Genomic DNA, 13,343 nt, shown 5'->3' with positions numbered 1-13,343 from the left:
GCTATTATCCAAGTTTCGAGACACCAAGAACACAGAGACATCCTCCTCTTCCTCTTTCTTCTTGTTCTTCCTGTTCTTGTTCTTTTTGTTCTCCTCCTCCTCCTCTTCCTCCTCCTCCTCTTCTTCCTCCTCTTCCTCCTCCTCCTTTTGTGTGTGTGTGTGGTACTGAGGATTGGGCATTCTACTTCTGAGCTATACCTGCAGCTTTATTTTATTTTTATTTTAAAGTAGGTTATTAGCCAACCTAGGTCTCCATCCACAGATGAATGGATTGCAAAATTATGGGAAATACACACATATACATACATAAAATGAGATTCTACTCAGCTGTAAAAAAGAACAAAATTATGTCATTTGCAAGAAGATGGAAAGACCTGGAGAACATTATGTTAAATGAGATCAGCTAAGCATAGAAAGAGAAGGGACTCATGTTTTCTCTAATATGCCCAAACTAGGGAGTGTAAGGGATACCAGAGGGACTCTAGACAATGGAGGAGAAACCTCATCAAAGCTAGAATGGAAGAATGGGAGAGGAAGAAGGCCAAGGTTGATTAATGAAGGAGCTACATCCGAATTTGTGTAAAAATATAAATATAGCCTGATTAACCTGGACACTCATTGTTGGGGGGGAGGGAAGGGGATACGGTACCAAGCATAGTATGAATGTATGCCATTTTCAATGTGTTTCACATAAAAATAATAAAAAATATGAATAAAAATTCAATATAAAACATAAAGTGGGTTCTTAGTAGATTGAAGATAGTCTCACTACTTGCTAAGGCTGTCCTCAAACCTGCAATCCTTCTGTCTTAGCTTCCCAAATATTGGGATTACAAGTGCGTGCCACCATGCCTGGCTCTAATCATTTTTTTAAGGTCTGGGTTAGCATGAAAAAACTTAAGAAAATATGGTAACGGGGATACCAGTAGACAGTGTTGGGCAGTAAGGTCTTGCATTTCCTGTGTGTTGTTCAGAATGGAAGAAACAGAACAATTTCCATGAAACCAAGAATAGAATAGCTGTGAGTGTCAACGTTGTCACAACAAATAGTCTTTGAGGATTGGAATAGATGGAATTCAGCTTTAAACCATTTGTGATTTGACAGCTAGGGATCCTATGAAGCAATAGATAAGTTGCTGAGGGTTTTTTAGATTGCTGAGGCTGGAAGAAGCTGTGATCCTACTGTCAGCCTCCCAGGCACTGAGATTACAGGTTTGTGCCACCTCACTCAGCTTAAAAAAAATAAGGTCTTTTAAAAAAGAGAAAAAAATAGGGGAGAGATTCAAAATGGTGACTGAGGGACACAGCACTTTTCAGTAGCTGAAAGAAATAAAGTTCAACTACTTAGAAGGCAGTTTCTTAATCAACAAAATAAATACATCCCAGGAACCAAAACAGATCCAGGTACCTTGGCAGAAACCCTGAACTCGAGATGCACAGAAGAAGAAGAAGAAGAAGAAGAAGAAGAAGAAGAAGAAGAAGAAGAAGAAGAAGAAGAAGAAGAAGAAGAAGAAGAACAACAACAACAACAACAACAACAACAACAACAACAAAGATCAGATCTGCTGCAGATACAACCGGGCCACCCGCCGGCACCAGCGTGGGCTGCGTGGACTGCCGGCCACTGCATCGCTAGTCCTGACTGATACCACTGCGACAAAATAACCCGAGACTGAGAACAATCATAGAGCCTCATCTTAAGCAGCAGCGGCACCAACTCCTGTGCACTCATCACAGCAGCACAGAGAGTCCCACGCAGATGCCTGGATCAAGGAAGCCAGGTACCTGAGTACATCCAGGGAAGCTGCAGGTCCTAGCATGTGCCCCAGGTCCAGCACTGGCCCTGGGCATCTGTCCCACGCCCCAGAACCCAGCACTGTCCTCGGGCACCCTGTCTGTGCCCCAGGACCCCCGCTAGTTGCCTGTGCCTGCGCCACCCCCACCCCTAAACTCTGCACTCACCTTGTGCCCCTAGTCCCCGCACCCCTCCGGAGTCCTTGCACTTACGTTCCCTGTCGGCCTGCTTCCCGGGCAGTGGCCAAAGCTCTGGGTGCCCATGAGACCTCTTCGGGACCCAGAGACCATTGCTGGACACTGTTCTGTGCCTGTGCCCCCAGACCCGTGTACTCCTACTCCACATGCCTGGCCCACCACTGGGAGTTTCCATCTACCCCACAGCTGGAGACTTAGTTCTAGTCTAGAGCACAGCCCAGTGCACCCTGGTGGAGCGTAGGCCCAGGCACTAGGCATCTGCACTCACTCACACCGGGGTCCAGTAATAGCAATGCACCCAGCCTGCACTCTGGGAACTGGCAGTGCTCTGGCAGTAAGTGTGTGTGTCTAGGGACCAGCAACCCTTTGCCTAGGGTACATCTTGGGACCACACTGGCTAGCCCAGTTAGAATTTCCAGAGACACAGGAAAATTCATCGAGACACAATACCTGCACAGGGACTCAAGGGGAGGTACCAAGTCTACTTTGGACATCCTCCACCCCTGCTGTGGGGAAGCACAGGCCTGAGTCTAGGGTGGTGAGTGCAGAGGCGCTGACTACAGGTTGGAAATACACAGAACCTGGGAATTGTACAGAATTTATTAACAGTGACACCAGACATCCTGACACCTAAACCCAAAGCAGTCAAAGGAAAGAAAGGTGTCCAAACACCCAGAGAGTGACTTAAGAAGATGAAAATAGAGTACAAAGAAAATTAAGAGGCATTGGATTATATTCTGAAAGCTACCACAGCAATCAGACATTCAAATATTATATGGACCAGACCCCATATTCATAAATAAGTAGGACTGTTTTTTTCTTTTGCTTTTGATGTTTTGTTTTGTTCTTATATTGCTTTTATATTGTTATGGTTGTGCTGTTTTGTTTTTCTCCCCATCCTTTTACTTTTACTTGTTTTTTTATATATATTTGATAGTTTGCTTGGTTTTCTGGTTTCACTCAACCACTAGTTCCTTTTATTTTATTCTTGTCCTTTTTTCCTCTTTCTTATCTTTTTTCTTTTTCCTCTGTTGGTTGGTATTTTTTTCTTTAATTATATAATAGTTAGTCTTGGTATCCTGTGTTGATATTTTATGTATGCTTGTTTTCTCCTTCCCTCACCCCTCTTACAAACTTCCCCACACTAACCTATCTACTCTTTTCCCCCAAAACTTTTCCCCATAATATACCCCCTTGTTTAATGCTCAAAGTATTTCATATCTCCATACTTACTCTACTAACTACAAGAGTCCTACTAATTAACTCTCTCTCGTTCTCAGCAAGATATTACCTTAACATACTTAAAGTCTTTCTCAACCTAAACATACCCTCTACCTAATCTGACTCCTTTACCCATCACCCCAGCTCCTCCCCCATCACCCAACTCTCAGCATTGGAAAAGCTCTGCTGACCTGCTGATACCTCTAAACTCCTAATACTAAGATTGGACTAAACATAATACTCACAAGCAATGGGTAGAAATTAAAAAAAAACAGGACAGAGAATGCTATAAATACAAGAACCAGGAATAATGAAGAGACAACAGAAGTCACAAATACTGACCTACAAGAAATTCAAGAAGGGGAGTTCAGAATCCTGATTTACAATATGATGAAAGGATTTAAAACAAGTCTAGAGGAGATGAAAGATGCATTAGAAACACTAAGAAAAAATCAGAAAGAGGTCTGGAATGAAATGAGTCAATAAGTGAAATGAAGACAGCAATAGAAAGAAACTCTGGAAGATTAGATGAAATGGAAAACAGAATATCACTGTTAGAAGACAGTACATGCAAAACTGAAAACATGGTCAGTGATATACAGAAATCTTTATAGCAACAAAACCTAAACATCCAGCAACTATGGGATAATATGAAGCATCCTAACTTATGGATAATAGGCATTGAAGAAGGGATAGAGGTACAGACCAAGGGCATACATAATCTCTTCAAAGAAATAATCTCAGAGAATTTCCAAACATGGAAAGAGACTTGGATCTTCTTGTCCAGGAGGCATACAGAACGCCATTGAGACAGGACCAAAGAAGGACCACGCCACGCCACATAATAACCAAAATGACCAACATAGAGGCCAAGGAAGGAATCTTCAAAGCAGTGAGAACAAAAGGACGGGTGACATATAGAGGCAAAACAATAAGAATCACCCCAGACTATACAACCCAGGTCATAAATGCTGGGAGAGACTGGTACAACATGATTCAGACCCTGAAAGAAAATAACTTACTAATATAAATAACTACTATTCAAAATTAATGGGGAAACAAAATTGTTTCAGGATAAACAGAATCTTAAAAAATTCATGAATTCAAAGCCTACACTAGAGAAAATTCTTAAAGAAATAAACCATAAAGAAGAAAAAAGAAGCAGACTTCAGAACCAGAGAAATGAGGAAGTTAATAAGTGGGAAATTTAAGTAAAGAAGAAAGACCAAACCACCCAAGAGTAGACAGAACACAAAATGACAGAAAACAAAAATCATATTTCAATAATATCTCTTAACATCAAAGGACTTAACTCACCAATCAGAAGACATAGACTGGCAATGTGGATTAAGAAACATAATCCAAATATATGCTGTCTTCAAGAAACTCACCTTACAGCCAAAGACATTCACAGACTGAAAGTGAAAGGATGGAAAAAGATATACCATGCTATTGGTGACCAAAAAAGAGCAGGGGTAGCAACCCTGATATCACACAAAACGAACTTTAAACTAAAACACTTCAGAAGAGACAAATCTGGGCACTTCCTTTTATTAAAAGGAACAATACACCAAGAAATATAATGATAGTAAATATTTATGCCCCAAACATGGGTGCAACCACATTTGTAAAACAAACCCTTCTGGACATCAGATCCCAAATAGACCCAAATAAAATAATTCTGGGAGACTTTAATATGCCTCTCACACCATTGGATCGATCTTCAAGGCAAAAGATGAGTAAAGACTCTTTAGAATTAAAGGAAACCATAAACCAAATGGACCTAATAGACATTTTCAGAATATTTCAGCCAGGAAGTACTGAATACACATTCTTCTCAGCAGCCCATGGAACCTTCTCCAAAATAGACCACATCCTGGGACACAAAGAAAGTGCCAGCAAATTCAAAAGATGTAATATAATTCCTTGCATCTTTTCAGACCAAAATGGAATAAGAATAAAAGTAGAAATCAACAGGAAACTCAAAAAAATTATTCAAATACATGGAGATTGAATGATACACTATTGAATGATGAATGGGTAAGAACAGAAATTAGGGAAGAAATAAAGAAATTTATGGAAACAAATGAAAACAGAGACACAACCTACCAAAATCTATGGGACACTATGAAGGCAGTATTAAGAGGAAAGTTTATTGCATTGAGTGCCCACATAAGAAGGACAGAACCACCAAGTAAAGAACCTAATGAAACAACTCAAGGACCTAGAAACTCTGCAACAGTCTATTCCCAAAGCCAGCAGAAGGCAAGAAATCATTAAAATTAGAGCAGAAATAAATGAAATAGAGAAAAAAAAACAATTCAAAGAATCAATAAAACAAAAAGTTGGTTCTTTGAAAAGATTAATAAAAATGATAAACTCCTGGCCAACCTAACCAAAAGAAAAAGAGAATCGATTCAAATTATCAAAATTAGAAATAAAAAAAGAGATATCACCACAGATAGTGAAGAAACTCAAAAGATTATCAGAAACTACTTTAAAAATTTATACTCCAATAGACTTGAAAACCTGGAAGAAATTGATAGATTTCTAAGCACAGTTAACCTACCTATACTCAGCCAAGAGGATACAGCAAGCCTAAACCAACCAATAGCAACCAAAGAAATAGAAATGGCAATAAAAATTCTTCCACCAAAGAAAATCCCAGGCCCATATGGGTTTCCAGCTGAATTCTACAAAACCTTCAGTGAACAACTAATACCAATACTTCATAACATGTTCCAGGAAATTGAAAGAGATGGAACTCTCCCAAATTCCTTTTATGAGGCCAGTATCACATTAATCCCCAAACCAAATAAGATACCTCAAGAAAGGAAAACCACAGACCAATATCCTTAATGAACATAGATGCAAAAATTCTAAACAAAATACTAGCTATACTCATTCAAAACTATATCAAGAGAATAATACATCATGACCAAGTTGGTTTCATCCCAGAAAAACAAGGCTGGTTCAACATACACAAATCAATACATGTTATTCACTACATATATAGAACCAAGAACAATAACCACATCATCATAGCAACAGATGCTGAAAAAGCATTCGACAAAATCCAACACCCATTTATGTTAAAAAACACTACAGAAAATTGGGATAGAAGGAATGTACCTCAACACCATTAAGGCAATATACTGTAAACCCAAAGCCAACATTATATTGAATGGGGAAAGACTGCAAGAATTTCCTCTAAAGTCAGGAACAAGACAAGGATGCCCACTATCACCACTCCTTTTCAACATAGTCCTTGAAACTCTTGCCAGAGCAATAAGACAAGAGAAGGAAATCAAAGGAATTCACATATGAAAAGAGGAATTAAAATTATCCTTATTCACAGATGATATGATCCTTTATCTGGAAGACCCAAAGAATTCAACCAACAGACTTCTGGGGCTGATTGACAAATTCAGCAAAGTCACAGGATACAAAATCAACCTAAAGAAATCAGTAGCTTTTCTTTACACCAACAATGAATCCACAATGAAAGAAACAAAGAAAACAATTCCATTCACTATAACCTCAAAACCAATAAAATATCTAGGAATAAACCTAACCCAAGATGTAAAAGACCTCTACAACAAAAACTATAAAACATTAAAGAAAGAAATTGAAGAAGACCTTGGAAGATGGAAAGATCTCCCATGCTCATGAATAGGCAGAATAAATATCATCAAAATGGCCATTCTACCAAAACTCATCTATAGATTCAATGCAATTCCCATTAAAATACCAGTGACATTCTTCAGAGACCTAGAAAAATCAATCATGAAATTTATATGGAGAAAGAAAAGACCCAGAATAGCCAAAGCAATTCTCAGCAATAAGAAACATGCAGGAGGCATCACAATCCCAGACTTCAAATTATACTATAGAGAAATAGTAGTAAAAACATCATAGTACTGGCACAATAACAGATATACTGACCAGTGGATTAGAATAGAAAATATAGAAACAAACCCAGACATCTTTAGTCAATTAATATTTGACAAAGGGGCCAAACTCATACACTGGTAAAAAGACAGCCTTTTCAACAAATGGTGCTGGGAGACCTGGCTAACCATTTGTAAAAAGATGAATCTAAATCCCTATATCTCACCATGCACAGGAATCAACTCAAGATGGATCAAGGACTTAGAAATTAGACCTGAGACTGTGAAGCTAGTAGAGGAGAGCATAGGTTTCACACTACAACATATTGCCACAGGCAGTAACTTTCTCAACAAAACCTCCAAAGCTCAGGAAATTAAAGCAAGAATTAACAAGTGGGATAGCATCAAACTAAAAAGTTTCTTCTCATCAAAGGAAACTATCAATAACCTAAAGAGGAAGCCTACAGAATGGGAAAAGATCTTTACCAGACACCACTCTGATAGGGGGCTAATATCCAGAATATACAAAGAGCTCAAAAGACTCTACACTAGCAAAACAAACAACCCAATCAAGAAATGAGCAAATGAACTAAATGGACACTTCACAAAAGAAGGGCCAATAGATACACAAAGGGCCAATAGATACATGAAAAGATGTTCTACATCATTGGCCATCAGGGAGATGCAAATCAAAACTACACTGAGATTCCATCTAACCCCAGTCAGAGTGGCAAGCATAAAGAAATCAAATAACAACAAATGCTGGTGAGGATGTGGGGAAAGAGGAACTCTTTTACACTGTTGGTGAGAATGCAAACTAGTTCAGCCACTATGGAGATCTGTGTGGAGATTCCTAAGAAAGCTAGGGATAGATCCACCATACGATCCAGCTCTACCACTCCTGGGTATCTTTCCAAAAGGGTTGAATCCAGAGAACTATAGCAACATATGCATACCTATGTTCATAGCAGCACAATTTGTAATAGCCAAAATATGGAACCAACCCAGGTCTCCATCAACAGATGAATGGATTACAAAACTCTGGGAAATACAAACAATGGAATTCTACTCAGCCATAAAGAAGAACAAAATAATATCATTTGCAAGAAGATGGAAAGTCCTGGAGAGCATTAGGTTAAGTGAGATCAGCCAAGCACAGAAGGAGAAAGGTACATATGTTCCCTCTAATATGCCCAAACTAGGGAACGTAGAGGATACCAGTGGTACTCCAGGTAATGGAGTAGAAATACCAGCAAAGCTTGAATGGAAAGACAGAGGAGGAGGAAGACTGAACTTGATTAATGAGGGTCTTCATCCGAATATGTGTAAAATTATGAATATGGCATGGTTACCCTGGACAATCATTGGTGGGAGGGTTGAAGGGAAAATAGGGGTGGGGGGAGAGGGCACCAAGTATAGTTTAAATGTATTCCATTTATGTTCAATAAAAAATTAAAAAAATAAAAATAAATAAATAAATAAAACATCCTCCATTGACCTAATCATAGCCCCATTGGGATGCAGTGCAGCACAGCCCTGGAGAATTTAGTCTTTTTTAGTCTTTTTTTTTTCTTGGTGGTACTGGGGTTCCTGGAAGCCCTTCTACCTCTGGGCTACACTCCCAGACCTATTTTATACTTTTTTTTTTTGAAACAGGGTCTCTTAAGCCAGCGGGGCTGGCTTCAAATCAGCGCAATCCTCCTGTCTCCACCTCCCAAGCATGGGGATTACAAGCGTGTACTACCAAACCTGGCTGAGAATTTAGACTTAGAAATTCGTATTGTTTGAATTTAAAGTCAGATTTTACTCCCTGGCTATGTGATTCAGGAAGCAATGGGTTAATATACATAACATTTTTAGAAAAAGATTTGGAACATATTGAGCACTCAAATATTAACTCTATGCGTATGCATATGTAGTTCTCCCTCGGTTTCTATGGGTTCTTCATACATGTATTTTACTAACCATAAATTGAAAATTCTCACAAAAATTTAAAAAATGCAACATTCCTGAACACTTGTCACTTTTTTGTCATTATTTTTTCTTGTTATGATTTCCTAAGCAATACCGTAGAATAACAATTTACATGGCACTTGCAGTGTGTTCCATATTTTAAGTAACCTAGAGGTAATTTAAAGTATATGAGAGGATGTGTGTAAGTTATGTAGAAGTACTATGTCATGGAAGGGATCTGATCATCTGCAGATTTGGGGTAATTTTTATTCCTGGAGCCAGTCTCCCAGAGATGCTGATGGATGACTATAGATGATTGGAAGAGCTCATTGTAGGTTTTCTTGACTTTGGATAGGAATGAATCTAAGGCTCTGAAAGATCTAGGAAACCAGAGACAGAGATCTCTTCTTCATGCATTGTTTATGTTCTTCCAGGTATGGAGGAAATAATTAATTATCTTATATAAGTAATCAAATGAAATCAATTTTCTGCATATCAAATACATCTATTTAATTAAAAAAATGAGTATGTTGGGAATCACCAACATTGACGGATTCACCACACCAACACACAAGAATTTACTGGCAAGGATAGTTGTGCTGGACAAAGATGCTGTAAATGTCCCCATGAAAGAGTAATCAGCCAGAGACAAGAGCCTAGGGTATGCCCCTGGAGATGATGGTAAATAAACAATATACAACTCAGGGCTATGTGTTGATTCAGTAGGTGGAACAGGGATTCTATAGCAATGGGTTCAAATAGGAGAGAGGGGAGATTTAGAGTGTAGCATTCAAAACAGACAACAACCTGTGCAGTGGTTTCATCTTAGTGCCAAAGTGCTGAGGGGATAGCATGGTGAAAATCAAGGAGACACTGACCAATTGGGGGACTGGGACTGGAAAGAGAAACGTGCTGGTCAGACCACTGGGATCCAACTTGTCAAGCCTAGGTATAGCTGAGATAAAGAGAAATTAAAAGCAGGGAATGGTGGTAAAGGCCTAAGTCCTAGTACTTGGGGGGGCTGAGACTGGAGGATCATAGGTTTGAGACCAGCCTTAGCAATTTAGTGATGTCCTCTGCAACTTAGAATCTGTCTTGAGGAAAAAAATAGAGAAAGTCTGAGGGGGGTAGCTGGGAGGTAGAATTCTCCTATGTTAAATTCCCAGTACTAGAGGGAAGTTGGGAAGTCAGGAGAAAAGAGAGAGAGAGAGAGAGAGAGAGAGAGAGAGAGAGAGAGAGAGAGAGAGAGAGAGAGAGAGAGAGAGAGAGAGAAAAGGGAGAACAGCAAAGAGTAATGTACTTCTGGATTTTCTTAGCAAGTTGTTCAGTGGTCATAAAGGGAATTCACCCAATAGGAATATCCTATTTAATGAAATAGACACCTTGTTCTTGTAATTTACCTCAATTAGACAGAGTGAATCTTGTCAAATATAAAGAGAATCACCCACGTGTACAGCTTTAGGGCTGGTAGTTGTTAAATATACAGTTGTTAAATATGCTGCCTCTAGGCAGAGTGTGGGCTTTGGAGTCAGGAAGAGCTGGGTGGATGAGAGTTCTGTCTTCCTGTGTGGTGCTCAGCAAGTCAGTTCTGCTGAAACCTCATTTTTCATTTTGCATCATGTAGTACACCAGACATCATAGCATCGGAATATTTGATTAAATAATGCTTGTTCTTGATACTTAATAAGTGTTCAATAAAAGCTAGTTTTTTAAACTACTGCAATAGAACAGTGGACTATTTTTTGGTCCTTTTTGGTACTGGGGTTCAAACCCAGGGCCTTGTACTTGCAAGGCAAGCACTTTGCCACTGAACTACAGCCCGAACCAAGTGGTCTATTTTTGAAAAGCTATTTTTTGGTACTGAAGGTTGAACTCAGGGTCATTCTACCTCTAAGCCACACCCCCAGCAGTTATTTTTTTTTTATTTTGAAACTGAGTCTTGCTAAGTTGTTGAGGGTCTTGCTAAATGCTGAGTCTGGTCTTGACCTGTGATTTTCCTGTCTCAGCTTCCCAAGTACAGGGATTACAGACACGCACCACCCTGCCCAGCATTTATATATTAACCTGAGGAAACTCCTTTCCTTTTTTGGCCACAAATGCTGTGATCCGTGGGCAACTGACCATGAAGAACCATAAGAAACATCTTGTGGGAGGACCCCTTGAGCATAGCATGTCTCCTTTGCCTAAGGCAGAGGTGGAGGTGATAACACAGACCTCCAGCAGGGTGCAGAAATACATTCCCACTCACGACCTAGGAGAACACTTTCTTCTTCTTCCCCATCACCTTTCGCAGAGCATCCTTGATCTCTTTGTTCCTCAAACTGTAAATAAGAGGGTTCAGCATGGGGATCACCAGGGAGTAGAACACAGACACCACTTTGTCCCTGCCCAGAGAGTAGCTGGAGCTGGGTCGCAGGTACATGAATAGGGCTGTCCCAAACAGCAGAGTCACCACCATCAGGTGGGAGGCGCAGGTGTTGAAGGCTTTCCACCGGCCTTCTGTGGAGCGGATCTTCAGGACAGCAGACACTATGTAACTATAGGAGATCAAGAGGATGACAAATGATGTCCCTCCAACAGCCACCACCACGAGGAAGTTTACCACCTGACTGAGAAAGGTGTTGGAGCAAGCCAGTGCCAGGATTGGTGGCAGGTCACAGAAGAAGTGGTTGATGACATTCGGTCCACAAAAGTGGAGCCGGAAGAGGGAGATGGCTTGGGTCAGGGAGCTCAGGAAGCCACCAATATATGCTCCAGCCACCATGCGTGCACAGAGGTCCTGGGGCATCATGGTGGTGTAGAGGAGGGGGCTGGAGATGGCAGCATAGCGGTCATATGCCATAGCTGTGAGGAGGAAGCACTCTGTTAGGCCCAGGCCAACAAAGAAAAAGAACTGAGCAGCACAGCCCAGGAATGATATGGTTTTCTGCTCCTGGAAGAAGTCTGCTAGCATCTTGGGGGCCACAGTGGAAGAGTAGCAGATGTCAATGAAGGACAAGTTGCTGAGGAAGAAGTACATGGGTGTATGCAGATGAGAGTCACCTTTGATCAGAAAGATGAGGGCCAGGTTCCAGGCCACAGTCACCAGATAGATGCTCAGGAAAGTCACATACAAAAAGGTTTGGAGTTCTGGATGATCCGTGAATCCCAGGAGGATGAACATGGTCACTGACGAGCTGTTCCAGGCCCTGGTGATAGTCATGTTTCCCTGGGACTACAAGGACAACATGCAGACCTGGGTGGTTAATGATGATGATTCACATTACAAGTGGTTTCAACAAATAATTACAAATGTGTGTGTCTGTGTGAGAGAGAGAGTAGGAGGGCAGAGGATGACAGAGAGTTAAAATTTTACAAAGAGCTCAGTGTACTGGTGCATGTCTGTAGTCCCAGTACTTAGAAGACTGAGATAGGGGGACTGCAGTTGGAGGCCAGTATCAGCAACTTAGCGAGAGTCTGTTTCAAAAAAAAAAAATGAAAAGGCTGTGTGTTCAGCTCAGTTGTAGAATGCTCCTAGGTTCAACCCCCTGTACCCTTACCCCCAAAATAAAAAATAAAATAAGTTTTTTCTACAGCCATTGTTTTAAATATTTGAGCAGTATAGTGTAGCTGATAGAATTTTAACTTTGGATTCAACCTCCCTGGAATCAATACTTGTCTTCAACATTTACTATCTGTGTTACTTTGAGTGAGACACTAATATCTCTTTTTTTTTTTACATTTATTTATCTTTAAAAATAGATTTTAGCCGGGCGTGATGGCGCACGCTTGTAATCCCCGCGCTTGGGAGGCAGAGACAGGAGGATCGCGCAGGTTCGAAGCCAGCCGCGCGCGCTGTCTTAGGAGACCCTGTTTCCAAAAAAAAAAATGTTAAAATAGGTCTGGGAGTGTAGCCCGGAGGTAGAAGGGCTTCCAGGAACCCCAGTACCACCAAAAAAAAAAAATAGATTTTAGCAATTGCTTCATAGGTTTAAGAATTAAATCAGTCAAACTATGTAAAATGCCTGACACATGGCCACCCCCCTGGAACATACAGACCTGTCTACCACTTGTCAGCACTGGAATACCCTAGACTCAGCCTTGCAGAGTTCTGATTTACCCATGTGTTAAATAGCAATCACAGTGACTACTCAAGAGAACTTGAGGATTACTTAAGACAATGTGTAAAAAGGTAGTTGAGATAGAATATTTGTTTAATAAGTTGGGACCATGATTGTTATCAGCAGCAATTATTTCTTTAAAATTATTTATAGAAGGATACAGGCATGGTGGCACATGCTTGTAATC

General features: G+C 40.3%; 1 protein-coding gene across 1 annotated transcript; it reads right to left on the bottom strand.

The window, feature by feature from the left end:
- Positions 1-11,307: 11,307 nt before the first annotated feature.
- On the bottom strand, positions 11,308-12,258 carry LOC308279671 (olfactory receptor 5A1; the record flags this gene model as incomplete). The annotated part of the gene is made up of 1 exon (XM_080719789.1): positions 11,308-12,258. The coding sequence occupies one exon, from the start codon at positions 12,256-12,258 to the stop codon at positions 11,308-11,310; it is 951 nt and encodes a 316-aa protein (XP_080575915.1).
- Positions 12,259-13,343: the final 1,085 nt, after the last annotated feature.

Source organism: Muscardinus avellanarius (genome assembly GCF_963383645.1).
Source record: "Muscardinus avellanarius genome assembly, chromosome: 1".
NCBI classification, from domain to species: Eukaryota; Metazoa; Chordata; class Mammalia; order Rodentia; family Gliridae; genus Muscardinus; species Muscardinus avellanarius.
This window is presented reverse-complemented; position numbering and strand designations above follow the sequence as displayed.